The 19,393-nt window shown below is 43.8% G+C and overlaps 2 protein-coding genes across 11 annotated transcripts in view; one reads left to right on the forward strand and one right to left on the reverse strand.

The window, feature by feature from the left end:
* The window catches only part of LOC139334466 (focal adhesion kinase 1-like), a 58,694-nt gene extending 42,435 nt beyond the window's left edge, over positions 1-16,259 (forward strand). For 5 of the 10 annotated variants that reach the window (XM_070967362.1, XM_070967356.1, XM_070967359.1 and 2 more), the window contains 10 exons: positions 4,938-5,015; positions 5,337-5,525; positions 5,895-6,020; positions 8,472-8,534; positions 9,936-9,975; positions 10,900-11,018; positions 11,838-11,987; positions 13,048-13,128; positions 13,288-13,373; positions 14,020-16,259. In XM_070967362.1, coding sequence (XP_070823463.1) covers positions 4,938-5,015; positions 5,337-5,525; positions 5,895-6,020; positions 8,472-8,534; positions 9,936-9,975; positions 10,900-11,018; positions 11,838-11,987; positions 13,048-13,128; positions 13,288-13,373; positions 14,020-14,146 — 1,059 coding nt within the window. In that variant the 3' untranslated portion in view covers positions 14,147-16,259. Of the gene's footprint in view, positions 1-933; positions 1,786-4,937; positions 5,016-5,336; positions 5,526-5,894; positions 6,021-8,471; positions 8,535-9,935; positions 9,976-10,899; positions 11,019-11,831; positions 11,988-13,047; positions 13,129-13,287; positions 13,374-14,019 lie in introns of all 10 variants that reach the window. The other 5 variants (XM_070967357.1, XM_070967366.1, XM_070967365.1 and 2 more) reach the window with 3 other exon arrangements.
* A 392-nt stretch (positions 16,260-16,651) lies between these two features.
* LOC139334340 (ly6/PLAUR domain-containing protein 2-like) lies at positions 16,652-18,885 on the reverse strand. Its single transcript, XM_070967159.1, has 3 exons — positions 18,788-18,885; positions 17,047-17,163; positions 16,652-16,863 (listed from the first exon to the last, which is right to left on the reverse strand). Exons 1-3 carry the CDS (start codon positions 18,828-18,830, stop codon positions 16,652-16,654), a joined length of 372 nt encoding a protein of 123 aa, XP_070823260.1. The 5' UTR covers positions 18,831-18,885.
* Positions 18,886-19,393: the final 508 nt, after the last annotated feature.

Genomic DNA, 19,393 nt, shown 5'->3' on the forward strand with positions numbered 1-19,393 from the left:
ATAGATATATATATATATGACTTTACTTTTCAAATTGTTCTTTATTGCAAGTCCATAAACACTACCCCCACCCCCATCTCCACTCGTACCATCCCACCTCACAGCTTGTTTCCCCAGCTGCTGGCTGCTCCACCCTCCTGTACTGCCCCCGTGCCCCTGCTGTTAGCATCTGTTCACTGCTTCTCTGGGTTACAGCTAAAGCCATATGTACTGAACAGCAAATTTTCTAAACCTTCAGTGATGCATTTTGGAGCTAAGGACTAAGGACTAATTTCCCTAAGGATTAAACAGAAGTTTGAAAACACTCAGACTCAAACAGTCAAAATTGAGCGTAATTTAATTAGTAACAGTAAACGTCGTCCAAAAAATTTTTGCTATAGCGGAAGAGCAATTTAAATAAACACAAAATTGGAGAAATTCCAGTAAAATATTGCCTGTATTGTCAGGGAAAACAGCGTGTAGAGTTCAAATGTTTTCACAACTTATTCTGGACACTACGACTGAGTCTTCAGCTGATTTTTCCCGATAAAGGGGTCCCAGTAATTACTGGATAAGGGAAACCCTGGCGTGCATTAGGAGCACATTATCCTGTAATGTAAATGTGTACATTCATAAAATAGTAATAATGAGTTCAATCAACTAGCATCTCTGGTGGCAGCTGGCTCAAATCCACCTGTCGACTAATCGCGCCCATCCTTAACCTAAATTCAGTTCAGTATTTGACAAAAGGGATTAAAAATGTTTTCTGGGAGGTAAAATTCTTGACGCTCGTTTTTGTTGTTCAGAGACACAGTCGCTGTATGGCTTTGGTTACACTTCTGTCTGTGCTTTGCTTTTCCCTGTCTCTCTAACCTGTCTACTCTGTACCTCTGTCTTATGATATCTTCTTTATTTCCATTTCTCCTCCCACTACCTTTGTGTTTCTGTTTGCAGCCCAGCCGCCGTCCCTCCCTGCAGCCCACCTTCAGTTTGGATTGTCTTTCTGCTCCTTCTCCTCACCACCATTGCCATCCAAACCAGCGCTTTGCCTCACAGCTTTCCCTCTGCCTTGGAAACCCTCATCCTTCGTCTCCCTGCACCTCTTCTCACCTCCCCGCTCCTCCACTCTACTCCTCATCTCCTCAGTTTCCCCATCACTTTTCCTCTTCACCTCCTCTTCAGAACAGCACTCACCACTCTCAGCACAACACTGAGTTGAATCCTGAATCCAAAGCTCATCCCAGCTTGTCCCTACAGTCTCAGACTAACTTCTGTTCTCCACCTCACACCAGTTCAGACAGCCTGTCCAGTGGCAGCTGCCCCTACAAGACGAATCCCCCCACTAACGGCCACCTGCTCTGTTCATCCCAAACAAAGTTAAACCACTCACACTCCCATCCCTGGCTCTTCTCCCCCCTCCTTTCCCAGGCTGGTCCCAACCTTAACTCTCTGTCCTGCAGTCCTGTTTGTCCCCACGCCCTCCAAAACATTCAGCACAAGTCAAATTCTGATCTTAAAACCCTGCTGTTGCCCAGCTTTCACTCTGGCTGCCAGACTAATCCCAGTACCCCACTGCAACCTGACTCTGACCCCCGGCACCAACTCCCTGCTGTGCACTCATGTGGCAGGCCCCCACTGGTCTCCCCTGCCCCCCTCACTCTTTCACACAGAGAGAGAGTCCCCTTTGCCTCTACTCTGTCTTCCACTCACCACCATCCACCCAGTCGAATGCCAAGTGTCCCTGTTACCACCCATCCACCTTTTCCCACCCCCTGCTCTGAAAGACCCATGTCCAGACCTTTGAAGGCAGGTGGTGTACTGTTAAAACTGCACTTAAGCTGTTTTTAGTAACTTGAACAAAGCTGTGTGTGCTCATCAAAGAAAGTTGCAACATTCTTGGTACGTAAATGTCCGGAGGGATTTAAAGGAGAATTTCTAGGTTCAGGTACTTAGAAGATCAGTCAGGCCTCATTTTTGTAAAAGGAGTAATAATAAATGAGCATCAGTTGAAGTTAAAATTCAATTAAGTGTTATTTGTTTCATCAGGACTGTGCAGGTGTGATTTGATGAGGTTTGATTGACACTAGCCTGGTTTCTTTTTCTTCTTTTTTGAGCCCTGCTCACTTTGAATCAGTGATATGAGCACAGACCCAAATCTCTAGTGTGAAATAACTTTTCTAAACATACTGATTTCCAGGACCGAATTTTCCAATTGTTGCAACATTTTTTAGATGCACAGCTTTAATATCATGTCGGACTAAACTCAACCTTTGCATCATTAAGTGTAGCAGAGTGCAGTGATGTTTGATGCTTCAGTGCTCGTTAACACCAGTGACTGTAAGCTGGCCTGTCAGTGCTTCGCCCGGTGGCATGCTCATCTTCGGCATGCTGGACATGCCGTTGAATGCAGATAAACGTGTTTGCGTCAGGCATTGTGTTGATGTGTCCTCAGATGAATGCACCCTATTCCTAGCCTGTTCAGGATGCCTGTCATGAACCATAGATCCAGCAGTCTGTCCCATCTAACACACGTGGAACTGAAATACGATATATCATGGACAAACAAGAGAACGCAAATATTCATAGAGTAGACAAAAGGACTCTTGTGGTCAGCCTTTAAATTGCACTGCAGTTTCAATGAAGTAGAGTGAGTGTTTTTTCACTAATGCTGCCATTTAATACAACAACTGCCTTTCCACTGCCTAGCTTCATGTCTCAGCCATGTCCAAGGGGAAAAACCTCTGTACTTACATCTGTCCCATTGAAGCTTATAAGAATGTGTAAAGCCTCAGATTGAGACAGTTACTATAAATACATGAAGAGCTAGCTAAAAGGTCTGTCTCTGCTGAAGCCTGTTTATACAGAGCTGGCTTTCTGTCACCTTGACCTGTTGGGTGCTGTCCAGTAGTGGCACATAAGAGCTTGTTTTGGGAGGTGACCCTGAACGTTAAGTCCTCTTGCTGAACTGTGAGCCCGCCACTCGCCCACGTGCCCTTTTTCTACCGCAACCCTCTTTCCAGAAAAGTTGGACATTGTGTAGATAAATAAAACCGAATGTGATAGTTTGCAAATCCTTTTTGACATATACTCTACTGAAAACAGTACAAATATCAACTTCTTGATTTTTGTAAATATATTCTTGTTCTGAATTTGAAACAGCAACACCTTTCAGACAAGTTGAAGACCCTGCTGGTGCAGAGCATGTTTTCACTGCTGTGTCTGTGTGGGAGTCAGCGACTTGCGCCCCAGAGTGTGAAACAGGAAGTAAAAAGAAAATCTTAATTACGCTGTGCCACTCAACATTCCTAAGATTCTTCATGCCGTTATGTCATGCACAACAACAGGTTAATTTTAGAAAGACCCCTAATTACTCTGTGTCCAAAATGTGCCTTCCTGAAATTCTTGTTGCACAATCTGTTTGACTAAAGATAAGGAAAAATTTCTGTCAAACAGAAGAAAGTAAGTTGACAACATGTGTTCAAATTTGTCAAGCTCCACATCTCGCATACAACAGAGCAATAAAAAATGCAGAAACGGCTGTACTGCTCATAGCCTGCAGGTCATTGTCTTTGCCAGTAGATGGCACATACTGGCACTTCTACAGGTGTTAATTTGGTGACGCTGTTACTCGTTTTGCCAATAAATGGTGCACCATTTATTTGCTCATTCATTCTTCCATTCAGTTATTCATCCAGAAGTGTCAGATCGTAACCTTACCCTGCTGTGTCTCGTCTCATGAACCTCACCTTCCAGTCTGTCTGTTGTCGCTGTCTTTATCTTTCTTGTTTTAAACTGGGTATTCTCAGGGAAACCTCCCACTACCACGTTGCTGTGATTGTGTTTGGGTCAGATTTAAACCTCCAACATATAATAACTATTGTTGAGGACCCTTGTGTCGGTCCATGGGTGAACATGCTGAACGTCTCCCTCTCTGAGAGTTTTTAAGCTCCCGTTTGTCTCGTCCTCAGTTTGTCTTGTCTGCTTCTCTTTGTCCTTCCTACTTTTTTCTTTTTTCTTTCCTTGTCTCCCTCCCCCCCTCCGTCCATCCCTGCTGCCTTTCTTTTTTTTTCTGTTTCCCTCACTGTGTGTCTTTGTGTCTGCCTTGCTTTCGGAGGTGTGGTCCAGAGAAAGCTACTATGAGAGGATGTGGAAGGTAGAGGTTATAACACTGTTGTGCTAGAAATGAGCTCTGTGTTAGACAAGCTTAAATCATTAAGAAAAATGCCTCCAGTCATCCTATGAGGGGAAACTGTTCATCAACTTTCAGCAGCTTCATCTCAATAAATCACCAGAAACCAAGAGAAGAAACAAGGCTGTGGGTTCACCAAGCACTTCTGTTTTTAGCCACTGGTGCCCAGCAAAGGCACAGAAAAGAATAGAGACGAGAGACTCCTCTGTTCCTTCAGCCAGCAGCGTTCTGCAGAGACCGGGAGTCAAACTTTCTCACGGGTTGTGATGCAGAATGAAAACATTTCACACCACACTTTCTTCTTTAAACCTTTTCAGCAGCCGCACATCTTTTTCTTTCCAAATCAGAAAAAAAAGTGCTTTAAAGAGAGGTCTTTGGTGAACGTGCAGCCGTAACACTTAATACACGCCTGCATAACATCTAACCAGAGATTCTCCTGGTCGTTACTCCCCGACTGTAACATAGTTCATACCGGTCATCCATGTGTCGATGTTTGTAACATAGGGACAGTAGTTCAACTAACAGCTTGCTGGACTTGCAGCCCAGTGGGTGTTCCCTGTTTTGATTGACAGCTAACCCAGCCACACAAACAGCTCCTGGAGGTTTGTGTGTTGATTGTCTGAATGACCCAGTGTCCTGGCTTCTGCTGTTCAGTGTGGGGAAAAAGATGGACTAGCATTGTAACTGCATTTTTATTTCCCCCCTCTGTCTCTCTGTTTCTCTCAACTTCTGTCCCTCCTTCTCTCTCTGTCTGCCTGTCTGTCTGTAGCCTAGTAGACCAGGCTATCCCAGTCCTCGCTCCAGTGAAGGTTTTTACCCCAGTTCTCAACATCCCGGACACTATCAGGTAAGCAGATAACTCCACAGATTGACTGAATCCTATTTTGGCTACTGTTCTGCTTGGTATACAGTTAAATAACTCATAATGAGGATGTTATAGTCTAGTCTGCAGCATTCACAAAGGTAATTCAGAGTGCTTTAGATAGTATTTCAAAGAATAAATAAGGGATTAAATATGAAAACACAAATCGAAAAGATAGAAACCATTTTAAGATTAATTAAAAGAAGAAAAACTGAAATAAATACATGAAATAAACGCAAGATACATGAAGATATAATGATGACAGAATAACAATGTGACTTTGCCCCCCCCCCCCCCCCGGCTCAGATGGCAGGGTACCCCGGGCCTCATACCCTCCCCTCAGTGCCCAGCGCCCTCTACCCCCCACAGGCTGCGATGCTGGACACACACCATGCACACACACACCCCCGCCACCACGTCCACACACACTCGCACGCACAGCACCTTCCCCAGCCGCATGGACACGACATGGCACTGTGGGGCTCTGCGATGGAGGTAGGAGACCAGTTTTACACTCGTGTGTACACTCACACACTCACACACACACACACACACATTTGCATATGTTGCTGGGCAGCCCTAAGAGACCGATCACTCGAAAATGAACCACCTGTTGAGTCCAGTCCACAAATGTACTCAATTATTCAAATATTTAAATGGTACAAATGAACATCCCATTGACATCCCTTATTTTTAGTGTATGTGTCCATCAGTTCAGCCTCTCATCAGTCTGGTGTATGTGTCTGTCCTGTGTGTGTGCGCGTGCATGTTTCTCTTCATCTGTGTGTGTATGTGTGTCCCTGTGTTGGTGTGCATGCCTGCTGCTGTGTTTGTCTATTGTTGCGTGTGTGTGTGTGCGTGTAGGACAGGGCAGTAGACATGCAGCAGTGTGTAGGCCAGCAGTGCCTGTTAATGGAGGAACAGCTGATGATACAACAACAGCAGATGGAGGAGGACCAGAGGTGGCTGGAGCAGGAGGAAAGGCTGCTGGTAACACACACAGCGCACACAGTGGAAAATACACACTTAAACATACACAACGCTGAGGACGCAGCAGCACTTTTAACTCACCTGAAACATTTAGCTCATGTATTATGAGCAATTATTTACACAGCGCGAAAATCTTTTTGTATTTCAGGAAATGAATGAAGGTTTGCTGATAAGCAGCAACATTTCACTCCAGAAACACAGAACACAGAGAAACGGCGACATGAGTCCCTCTTTTGTGTGATGTTGTTGTGCATGGTGCAGTGTGTTATCGTTACCTGTGATGCGAAGCTGTCAGTTCTGTCATGCATGTTGTCGTGTTTTGTAAATTTGTTAACAGGCTCTCTGAAATTCATCACTATTAATGATTAGAATGAAATGTCAAAGCTAAGTAAATCTGACATCTGCAGCAATGTGAGCTCTGGGTGGCGCTGACTAGTGACTGTTAAACATGGTGTATGCAGCGTGCATATGTACTGAGGGAGAGAGATTTTCTTTGGCTCAGTCACTGATCTTATCGGCTAAAATACCTAATTTTTTGCTAATATATCTACTTGCCAAATTTTTTTTAAATACTTCCTGTTCCTTACTTCCTATTCTGGATGTACCCTCTACCATAGCCATCTCCCTGGTTCATGATAGCAGTGCAGTGCCAAATGGTTGTGAGTTATTGGACTGTAAATTCATTATGACTGACTTACTATTCCAGGAAAAGTTACACACACACACACACACACACACACAAAAGTGAATGAAGGCAGTGTTTGTTGCTGTGTAGTGTGAAAAGTGGCGCTGCTGATGGAAGACCCTCGAACATAAAGACGGGGAGGGGAGAAAGATTAGCGTTTTATGTCAGATGCATATTTCTGTGAGCGCTGATTGAAGGAGCTGTCTGGGATTTTTGTTCAAGAATTTCATTGTGCGCGTGTGCATGTTTGTGTGTGTTTGTGAGTTTGTAGGCAGGTGTGGCCTGTGTGAATTCCAGGCTAATGATAGGCTTAGAGAATCTGACAGCCCAGTCAACAGTCTGTCTTTGACCCATAACCACGAACTGACAACACACAAGATTACTGAAAAGCCGTGTGTGTGTGTGTGTGTGTGTGTGTGTGTGTGTGTGTGTGTGTGTGTGTGTGTGTGTGTGTGTGTGTGTGTGTGTGTGTGTGTGTGTGTGTGTGTGTGTGTGTGTGTGTGTGTGTGTGTGCGTGCGTGTGCGTGTGCGTGTGCGTGTGCGTGTGCGTGCGCTGGCTGGTTTTTATAACTGTCACTTCAGGGAGGGGCGAGAGAAAGGGAGGAGAGAGGAAGATTGGTTTGGGAAAGAAGGGCAGACATGCTCGCAACACTGATGGCTCGTTGGCAGCAGCTCCATCCCTCCTCCTCCTCCTCCTCCTCCTCCTCCTTCTCCTCCTCTCCTCCTTCCCTCTCTCCGTGCGTCAGAGTCAGATATAAGTGTGTTGGAGGCAGGAAGCTGGAGTTGAATCTGAATTCTTGTCTTTATGAAGTTGCTGGCACAGACGAGGATACGGGCGAGTAGAGAGACAGGAAAGCCCTCAGACGGCTGTATAGAGACAGATACAATAAGATCAGATCCAGATAGTATCACAGACACAACACCTCGAACATCTTGGACACAGACGGGTCATCAGACCATTTTGATGAACTCAGTGGCAATGCTGGTCTTCAAGTCCTGTCTTGGAAAACTGGTAGGCAGCAGAGAGCGGCTGGATACTTTGTGCGTGTGTGTATACAGGTGTTTGTGTGTGGTTTTATTTTGGCTTTGTGTCAATTCTAAAAATTGTGTTAAAGTTGGAAAACATTTGTTTATGTGTAGGAGAAGTCCGTCTTTGGATCTTGTGTATCTTGCAGCTTTGTGCAGTGCGTTCCTGTTTGTATCTGAAATCTCACATAGGGAGACTGTTTGGATGTGTGTTGCTTGTGAGGGGTTTTTTTAGCTTCACTGCGATTCACTCATTCATTTCCTCATCCACTGAATCATTGTCAGACTTGAGATTAAACCTGGATGGCTCATATTCACTTCCACCTTAATCAAATTGTCAGTTATTTAGTAATTATATGGTGCTTCTTGCCGTGTCTTGTCATGGCTGCAGATGGCAATTATTTGATGGTGAAATATTGTTAACAATCTTTAGCCAATCAGTAAATCTGCAGGTTTAAGTGACCAAGTTTGCACCATATAATGCACCTGAGCTGATGGCATGCCATAAAAAGGTATTTGTCCCAGAGATTATCTCAGGAATCAAAATCTAATACTGCTCGTAAAGTCCCAAACAGAAAAGCAACGTGACTCATAAGAAAACCAGGAATGATTTGACTTGACTGTGATTGCAGAGCTTTTGTCTCTGTGAATCTCTGATTGGGAGCAAATTGAAACAAAACCAGTTTAAATACTGCTGATGTATGGAGGCCTTATTTTTATGTGTGTCTTTGTGTCTTTAGAAACCAGACTCTAGAAGTTCTAGAGGAAGTCTGGACAGAGAAGACGGGGGACTCCAACCACCAGTAAGTTACTTCTTTTCATCAACAGCTGTTTTGTCTCCACCGGTGTCGCTGTGAGCTGCTCTCGATGCACGCAGCAGGACAGTGGCAGCGGCTGAACGCTCCCGGATGGATTTCTCCTGAACAAACTGTATTTCACGTGGCCTTTTTCTAATTTTCTGTTATGACAATTTGCTGCTCCGAGCACATGAAGAGGGGAAGTTATTTTTCTCAGCTGTTTGTGTTTTTAAGAGAGGAGGATGTCTGCTGAAGACGAATGTTGACGGAAGTCCACGTTCTGGACTCCCTGCGATTGGCTGCGGCGTGTGTTTGTTTTGATTAGAGCTGATAGGATTGATCCCGGGACAGGAAGTGACCTGTTGGGGGGGGTGGGGTCAGCAATGAGGGGTCAATGAATTCCCACATTTCCAGTTATTAATAGAACACTGTTAGAAGAATGTGTCTGTCCTCATCTGTCTGTTGCAGTGTTGCACACAGTAACTCAGCGCTCTGCTCAACTGCAAACTAGACAATGTTATCGATCAGACCTTTAATGCAGCTGTATCCCAAAAGCTGGACTCTCAAGAGCTGAACACAGAGTTGTATGTTGACGTCTGTTATGTTCCTGATGCCAGCAGAAGTGAGTTGTTGTAGCAGTCTGAAGTTGCCACGGCCAGATATTTCTGTCTCTGTAATTCATCTCTATGCTTGTCCTGCTCCTCCCATTTGAATGGCTGTGGTTTGTGGTGGGAAAATCTCCCTCGTGTGTGTGTGTGTGTGTGTGTGTGTGTGTGTGTGTGTGTGTGTGTGTGTGTGTGTGTGTGTGTGTGTGTGTGTGTGTGTGTGTGTGTGTGTGTGTGTGTGTGTGTGTGTGTGTGTGTGTGTGTGTGTGTAAAATGCTGTAGTAGAGTATTTTTGAGTGTCGGTGGTTGTCAGACCACAACACTCTGGTGGCACAGAGGCTTTGGAAGCCCTCTGTACTGTTTTCTCACACAGAGAAAACACAACAAAGTAAATATCTAACATGCCTGGCACCACTAGAGACTTTTGTGGCACCATTTACGCTCACAACCATCAAATCATAAAGACTTGCTGCAGGATCTTGTTCTCATTTTGAACGGGTAGCTCTAACAAGGGAAACCCGTTTTTGTTATCCCTGTGCAGCCACACACAATATTTTTGTTAACATAAGGAACACAGACCACACACACCACTGAAAACAGCTCCTCGACTGAGAGCTCGCTGTGTTTTACAAGAACAAATTGAGGCGCCGTGTCGTGTGACAAGAAAGTTAAATTGGACCCTCTAAACGGTTCAGGACCAGCTGGTGGTTTTTGCTTGTGAAGTTCCATTTTCCTGTGGATTCTGATCATGTGTGTGACTGAGCGTGTGCTAACCCAGTGTTTTGTTATTGTGTTTGTGCAGACAGGAAACCAGCACATATACCAGCCCGTTGGAAAACCAGGTAATTGACAGGCCTGCAGCAGTCTGTAATTAGAGTCACACGACCACTATTGTTTTATTTTCTCCTCTTTCTGTCTCTTCATTTCCCATAGTATGCAGTTCACACATATAGCGTTACACAGCTCTGTTTAGCTCTTACTCACTCTCTGTGTGCAGATTCTGTATCTCCCACCACCAGCAGGTAGTCTCAGCCTGTGTGTGTCAGTGTCTGCTTGCACAGTTTACAGTCTGTTGCCACGATATGACCGATCTGATTGTGAACTCTGCAGCCCGTTGGCCAGCTAGCGAGCTAACCAACCTCTGTTTATATGGACTCAGACAGCATGTCGAGCTCAATATGTCGTGTGCTCTGAGCATTAATGTACCCACCCTGCAAGCAACCGCATACAGAGAAAATATAAAAACATTCAGCTTGGAATAGTTCACAGTTTTTGAAGGACAGTTTTATTTATATATACAGTATATATAACAGGTTTTTTTTGCCAGCACACTCAAAACCATTTTTCCTTTTTTTTTTCCTTAATTTTACCGGTTTTCATTATTGGATTAATTATTTTCATCTAGAGCTGAAACCATTAGTTCATTAGTCTAGAGAGAACTAGTTGGCAGCAGTTTTTGATAATGGAGTAGTTTCAGATGTTTAATCAAGCGTACGAGCTTCTCAGATGTGAGGAGTTTCTGCTCTTCTGTGTTTTGCACTTTGAATTGAATATATTTGGGTTTTTGACAATTACGTCACCCTTTTTAATGGACTATGTGATTAATGAGCATAATCTTAAGCTGCAACTCTACAGCAATGCTAATGTGAACGACCACACCAGCAAGAGCTGCTGATGAATGTGAAAGTACAACGTGTCCAGAACTTGTATGAGAAGGTAAAACTGAGGAGAAATATTTCTGAACTTTAACATGCTGTTTCCTACAGAGCATGCAGCCCCCCCAAAGAAACCTCCTCGACCGGGGGCCCAGAGCCAGGTGGGCAGTCTGGCCTGTCTAAATACTGGAGACAGTTACAACGATGGAGTCAAGGTACACGCACGTACAGTAATACACACAAACCCAAGCAAAAATACTTGCACACAAACCTGCATAGAGACATGAACTCTTCAGAGTATACAGAAACAACCTATTGACACAGATTCACCAAATACAGGTTGCATGTTTCTTAATGCTTCGAGCATTAATATTTTCTTCTTTTCCTGTGGCTGCTCCCTCTCCCTCTCTCCCTCCCCTCCTCTTCCTCCCCCTCCTCCTGCACTCTGCCTTACTGTTGACCCTAGCCCTGGCGGGTAAGCAGCACACTGTCTGTGTGTGTTTACTGTCTTCTTGTCTGCTCGTCATTGTCCTTTCTTCCACCACTTCTTTGACTTCTCTGTCCAACAAATCAAATCATCTGTAGTGTTTTCACATAAAGATCTAAACGTTTGATCCTTCAGAGTCAGGTTTCTTCTGTCTTTTTCCCTCCAAACTAACATCCAAATCTACATATTTGTGTTAGTTCTCATTGAGGAAATTCTTCAGAATTCTAAATATGCAGTAATCTTGTGGTATATCTGGTTGGAGCAGTGTGTTACTGCCATCTAGTGACCAGAGTAGAGAAGTACATGTAACAGCATTTGAAGTTTTGTTTGATAATCTTCTTCTGTAACTATGTAAAAAGCAGTTTTGTATAACTTGAAATGATTTCACTGTGTCTTCCACATTTCTTCCAAATTCTTCTATTTATGATCATGAAACTGTTTTGATGTTAGAAGGCTCATTGTCTCAGCTTGTTGTCTGTGTCATTCTTACAGACCTGCAGCTCTTTGTTCATTAATCAGCCTGTCGCTCATTGCTTCTTGTGCTCTCACGGTTTAGCTGCAGCCCCAAGAGATAAGCCCGCCCCCCACCGCCAACCTGGACCGCTCCAATGACAAGGTGTACGAGAACGTGACGGGACTGGTCAAAGCTGTGATCGAGATGTCGAGCAAGATTCAGCCAGCTCCTCCAGAGGAATACGTTCCCATGGTCAAGGTACCCGAGGCGCTCAGTGCAGCTTTTAAACTCCTCAGCGTTTCTCAGACCCCCACTGGATTTTCATTTTTTCTCCATTGAGCTGCAGTCATTGACCTTAACACTTGAAAGAAGTACAAAGAGGAGATCTGTTCTGTTTGTGCACTTTGTCATCTTCCCTACACCACTCTGACACCCTGCTTTGATTAACACCACACAGCTCTTCAGATGGCGACATTTTCCCGATGAATAATTTGTGATTCATCCGTTAATAAGACCAGTCATCTCTAATGTGAATCAGCTGTTTTCTAAATCGCTCTTTCACACGTTTTTCTAAATAAATTAATAAAAGATGTATGCTCTTTTAATAAATAAAAGAGCATACAGCATTTTTCTGCCTCTGCACCGACAACAGCCACGAACAAAGGAATTATGTTTGCGGGTTATCGGTACACCTGAAATGTGTCTCATTCTGCATAAACTCTTTTCTGGCCATTATTCAGCACCATAACTCAGAAGGGCAGATTGTGATCATATTTCACATTTGGTCAGATGCTGAATTGGTGACACTGATCTTGTTTGTCCACCTTCAAGCTGTGCTGAGTGTTTAGATCTTCTGTGCTGCTGGGTCAAAGATGTATGTGAAGCTTTCACGTTTTACAATTTGTAGCTTCTTTGCAGCAGCATCCTTTTTGAAGCATCGTAGTCCACCACAAGCTCATTGGTTCTGCTGATATTGAGCTTCAGGTGATTGTTGTTGCTCCATGTGATGGAGCTCTCTGTCAGTCCTCTGTGCTCCTCTGAAAATAGTCTCTAAGTGAAGACAGCATGTTTCTCACTGGAAATGATTCACTAGACATGTACGTGTCAATACAGTGATGAATACACTTAATACCTTAAAATATATGTCTTCAAAGTCTTCGCTCCACATATCTATGAGTCTGAACAGACATGGATGGAAATGCATCTTGACTGGTTGGTGGAGGCTAACAACCACGAGGTGTTAATTCTGGTTTTTAAACGCCATGTATATTCTTCTCCTAATTTTCTCCCTGTTTGTATCATTTTGTCTGTGTTTCAGGATGTGGGTCTGGCATTGAGGACATTATTGGCCACAGTGGATGAGACTCTGCCACAACTTCCAGCCAGTACACACAGAGAGGTAGTAACACACACTCACTAACCATATACACAAACACGCATGCACACACTCGTGGTCTGTCTTGAGCAGTGTGGACTCACATTTTCTTCTTGCTTAAATCACACCTTGCTGGGGTGTTGGTGTCAGGTTGATATTTAATGCTCTGCTTTTCTTCAACAGATCGAGATGGCACAGAAACTTCTGAACTCTGACTTGGCAGAGCTGATTGGGAAGATGAAGTTAGCCCAACAATATGTGATGACCAGGTAGGTTCATGTGTTATCATTACAGTATAAAGGACAGTTTCATTCCAGTGGGTAATCTTGGGAGGCATCATGAGTTAGCTGAATATGTTAGTCTAGTCTGCCTGACTCACTGATCCTTTATCTGACTGAGGTTTGTCCAAGCTCTGAAATATCGGGAGCGTCACTGCGCTGTGTGCTGATAAATCTGTGGCGCTGTCTGTGGTGCTGAAGAAACAGATGGATTTGTATTTGTGTGTGTTTTTCTCAGTCCCCTCTGTCATTTTCCTCTCAGATCTTTTATATTCTCTAAACAATACACCATAAATACTCAAATCTATACATTATTGAAGCCTGTGTACTCTGTAGAGTAGTGTCACCTTCATGAGCAAAGTGACAAGTAGCAACATGTAGTCGCAGAAGAGCGAGAGGATCATAGTGACACTCTGCTGCCTGTAGTATTCCTGTAATACCCCTGATGGTATTTATACCGTCATTCAGTCTCTGTGCTGCTGAAAATGCATCCACAGACCAACCCACTGCTGTAACAAAATGTTTTAGGGTAGACATGACCACAGATCTAGCTTTTACTCCAGGTTTAGGCCCACGCTGAAAATGAAATCGTCTGCGTATAACTAAGGTATGTGTGCATATGTTTGCTCTGTCATAGTCTCCAGCAGGACTATAAGAAGCAGATGTTGACAGCAGCTCACGCTCTTGCAGTTGATGCCAAGAACCTGCTGGATGTCATCGACCAATCGCGGCTCAAGATGATGGCACACTCCCGCCCACACTAGCCCCACCTCAGCTGAGCTGACCAACAGGAGCTGGTCTGCATCACTGTGGTTACTGTTAGCAGTGGAGGACTAAAGACTCCTGGATTAATGACGTCTATCATGAAATGTGAGAGCTGCTGGAGCTGACTGCTTTACATCAAAGGAGAAAAAAACGGCTCAAATGCTTTGACAGCAGTCCGTGAAGATCATTAGATGTTGAATCCTATGTAAGCTGCGGTAGTCTGTTTATCTGGGATAAAACTCTCCACCATTGTGACTTTCTTAATACAAGAACAGAGCAAAAACACCTCCTGAATCAGGGACTTGGCAGCTTCACTGTTTGGACTGGAATATAATGACGAGAGGAGGAAAAGCGAAGAGGGCGAGCGATGACTGTGGGTGACTTTGGGTCTGGACTGGAAAAACTGTCTTGGGAGCGATTGGATCTGGACTTGACGTCAGGTGGATTAGTCTTAGTGGAATACAACTCTCAAGCAAAGCCATCAGAACCTGATTGGACCGTGTTTGATCTGCAACATATCTGCATGAAACTTCACCGCGGGAAAGGACTTAGACGTCAGCCAGCAGCCATGTCGGTACATTTGTTGATATCATGTGTGTTGACCCCTTGTCGTGAACCTCCTCCTCAGCTGAAATACCTCCACGTCACCCTGGATTCTTTGGAACGGGCAGATCAAACCTGATGTTTTCTGTTCAGCTGCGGAAATCACAGTGACGACGGTCTCGGTTTGGTTGGAGAAGCAGCCTCCCACCCCTCCATCGCTCCTCCCGTTTCTCTCTTCCACCCATTCCCATCCTCCCTTCGTCTCACCAGGTTTTATTTATAGACTCAGAAGTTGCAGAGGAGGAGACGGAGGGAGAGATGGGAAAAGCAAATCAAAACTTGAGGACAGTCTATCGCAGGTCTGCTGCCTGATGAAAAGGCACGCTTTTCTCCTCTTTCCTCTCTACTTCACTCACTTTTCTTTCCTTTTGTTCTCGCTGTCCCTCTCCTTCCCAAAGTCTTCCTCAGCTCCTCTCTGAGCAGGTTTTAAAGACTCCAAATGTGAAGAATCCAACTCTGTCTGGGTAAACGCCGCAGACAGGAAACTCCCCACGCGCACTCACTTTATTCTACTCTTTTTATTGGCTGGCTCCATGTTTTGTGTGTTGTTTTCAGCAGTCGCGGTCTTCTTCTTGTGTACTGATATTCAATCCCAGCACTGACTCTGATGAGCGAAATGAAAAAAATGAATAAATACCAGAAGGTGGATTTTGAGGATTCAGTCTGAGTGAGTGGATACTTCCTGTTCATCAAGGAGGAAGAGGAGGACATCATGTCTCAGACTGGTCACTGAGCTTGACTTATTTCTGTGAGGACACTGTCTCCTCGTCTTACTTTCCCCTCACCTAGAGTCCCAGTATCGTTCAGTTGTTCCTCATATAAGACTGGTGCCACACCTTTAACTGTCCCCTCACCCACCGGTGTCACAAAGTGAATTTACCAGGGGACACAAACAAACCTCACAAGTAACTGGAACCTTTGTGCTTTGATTCCCAGTTTCTGTCAGGTGTAACTCTTTAAATATGTCCCTCCTAACAACAGGGAAACAAACACACATGAAATGTGGAGCCACATGACTGGAACTCGTCTTGCAGACACAAAACACTGAACTGAAAATACAGCAGATCACACGTGTCTTTGTTAATACTGACCCCACATGGAGTATGACATACTGCTATATGAAATATACTGGCGGCTGTACTGGTATAGCATGATATACTTGGTATGGAGAGGAGCATATTTGCACAGCACCAAAAAAAAAAATCCAAACTTTTTTTAACCCTATTTTGCCCAGATTGGATTTCCATGTTTAGCCAGCAATGACACTACCAAATATCTGGGTTTTATGGGGATAAAAAAGGTAAAAAAAACCAGTCTATTTTATCTCTTGTTGTTGCGTAAATCTGCTCATGTTGGTATATTGTAAGCTATACTGGTGTGTGTCACTGGTGAATTGTACAGAACTCGTACTAGTAAACACTGGTTTTTATTTTGTCTTCTGGGCTAAATCAGCCATCTTGTCAAATAGGAGGAAAAAAACAATGAAATAAAATAATGATGAAATGGAAATCACACTGTCCACATTCTTCTCCAACAGAGAATTTATTTAGAAGCACTGCATTTCAGGTTTTATATCTCCAGCATCAGCTTTCAAAGTCACAGTGCATCATCTGGAAAATAAATTATTTGAAGGCTTTAAGCCAAAACTGACATTTGATTTTAATGATTAAAGCCACGTCATACTGCTGTGTATATTGTGACCCTCTAAAGTGGTTGTAGACTGTAGTTTGGCCCATCCAGTTAAAGATAATTAAAGAGTATTCACACCCATGAGATTTCAAAGGAAACATCAGTGCTACAGCTATGCCCAAGAACAGTCTTTACACAATACATTATATCACAGTATATTTGGCATTCATCACTTTTCCAAACAGAGCAGCAGTGGAACTCAGCTTGCCTCCTCAGTGTGACAGCAGTAATAACACACCAGCCGTGGACAGCAGCAGTGCCGTGTGTGTGTGAACGGACTTGGCTCCGCTGAAGTTACACAAGTTGAAGCTGTTGCAGCAGTTGACTATGTTTCCGTTTCCATTTGAGTCGACGGAGGCGGACGAGGCAGCTCCACTGCATGTGGCCGCGCTGGCGCACTGCTTCACGATGGCTGTCGTAGAGCCTGAACAGCACACATACACATACAGCGGAGTGAGTGAGTGAGAAAGTCGATGTTTCCCACATTTTTATAGGCTGTTCACAGAAAGAAAGTGAAGAGATTCATTTAAATGCAATAAGACGCCCTAAAAATCTGCAGTTCTGTAGAATCTGGACTGGGGATCTGCTGCTGTGTTTTCAGTGTCACCTAAAATGTCGATGGTGGTCATGCAGGTGTCCAGCGGCGCTTGGCACTCCTGAGTGTTCGTGTTGCATTCTTCATTGGTGGCAGAAGAGCTGCACACGTAGCACTCCAACGACAGCACTGCAGGCACGAGGACGAAGGTAAAGACAGAGACACGTGACTTGAAGTGGGATGAGAAAATACAAGATGCCGTAAAAGCCAGTCCACTGATTAAAGCTCAGTGATGAAATAACAGGCTCAGAGGCCTAAAGAGAGAAGCAGTACTGACGCTGACGTTTTTGGATATTCATCACATCAGTATTTTATGTTTTTGGTTCAGTGCATGTTCCCGCAAACTGATAATAGAGTAGAAGAGGCCTGTTGTAATAAAGCCTTCCTCTCCATTTGTTTACTCACTGTAGATCAGTTTTTGTTCTCACATTGTTGTGGATTTAGATTTTTTTCTGATATTTTATGTGGAGAATGTGAAAGTCTTGATGAAATGAGGACTAGCTGAGTCCACTTGAGCAAGTATTTTCAGGACTTATGTTGAAAATCACAACACACTACAGTAGAATTGACTGACCAGAATGGGTCTTTGCCGTGTTTGTGACATGAATCAAGGTATTTCTGATAGCGACACACAGACGATGCGCACTGGGTTGTTCCTTATCTAACAATGCGAGCGTGAAGAACCGAGATCAGGCCCCTGATTGTCTGCTCCTGTGTTAAAATCAGCAACGCCCAAAATAAAAATTTATGTTTGAACCTCTGCAGACTGGGATGCACTGGGTATTTTCAGTCTTACTATAGAGGAAAATTATAGAACTAGAGAAACCTTTATGATGCACTATAAAGTCCCTTGGTATAAAAAAGAAAAGAAAATGAAAGACAGCATTGTCAAAACTTGTCAGGCTTGCTCCTTTAATTAGAAGGAGCAGTGAGTATTGAAAAGGAGGTTGCGTACTGTTCCTCCCATTCACAGTTTATTGTTCTGCTCTCTTATGTCAATGAGCTTATGATTACAGTGAACACAAGCACATCTGAAGTTTCTATACAGTATGTGACTCATGTGAGAGTGATCCAACCAAACAGCACAGTGTATACACCGAAGGCTGGAAAACCAAAGGCAGAAATTAGACAAAGCTATCATTAAAACGTCTATTCCTGCAGTGCCTAAAGTTGCAAATCTTCAGTGAAACTTGTTAATTACACCTTTTCTGTACTGCAACATTCAGCCTGCAGCCACTGAAAGAAATGTTAAGGACACTGAAGGTCTTAAAAACACGTGTTAACCTCTGACACAAGTTGATTATTAATTAAGATAAAGAGCAACATTTTATCTTAGTGCAAAATATGCACTGATGATCCGCCATATTCTGTGAGTTTAATGTCATGCAGTGGCAGCAGCAGGTCTGTATAGGTTCAAGAACAGCTGTGAGTGAGACGAAAGCTTTGTAAAAACTTTCAGTTTAAGCAAAGTCTTTCTACCAGGAAGGCCTGATCCTTAACCTTTAACAAGACTCAGTTCAGTTAAACTCTGGAATTAGTCATGTTGAGCACACTTTATCTTTGATCACAGCTGATTTTGAGGAGAATTAAGTCTCACTCTGATATTTTTTCAGCACCTAATGACCTCCCTGGATCCATTACAAGATCCATACGCTGTCTCTGAGCTGAGCCCCTGACGTCCTGACCACTCTGCCTGCACATAAGAGCCACTGAAAAAAGCCTCTTTGAGGAGTCTGAGGTTAACCTCACATACCTGGAGAGATGAGGAGGAAGAGGAGCCCGAGCCAGAGCAGCATCTTCAGAACAGGTGTCAGTGTGTGTTCACTGTGTGAATCAGTGTGTGTGTGTCTGCTCTGTGTGTGGTTTCTATTGTTTGTTTTCCAGGAGCTCTTGATCACAGCGGTTCCACCCACATCATCACTGCATGGCACTGAAAGCATCTCACAAATGCTGTCTCGCTGTGTGTGCAGGACATTCCTGGATCTTGCTATGGTTTCACAGATACTTGTCCTTTATTTATCTACTGTCAGTCACAGACACAATGTTGCTCATTGAGCTGAAGCGGCCGTTAACTGAAACACTGTCTGTGTCCCCGCGGGCTGAGGAAACGAGTATTATGTCATGACTTTCAGCATGTTCGGTCAAACCTGTGCTGCAGGACTTCTTCAGCTGTTGGCTTTCTTTCCTTCAGCAGAGAGGGAACTCCCATTTGTATCTAACGACAGCCTCTATGAATGACATGTAGCTGGGAAAAAGTACAGAAAATAACAAACAGCATCAAAGAGTCAACATTAAAGTGGCTGTAATCAATATATTTATAGTAAAATGGATCAAGTGATAATGTGAATGTGAATTGTTT

Source organism: Chaetodon trifascialis, chromosome 7 (genome assembly GCF_039877785.1).
Source record: "Chaetodon trifascialis isolate fChaTrf1 chromosome 7, fChaTrf1.hap1, whole genome shotgun sequence".
In the NCBI taxonomy this organism is placed as follows: Eukaryota; Metazoa; Chordata; class Actinopteri; order Chaetodontiformes; family Chaetodontidae; genus Chaetodon; species Chaetodon trifascialis.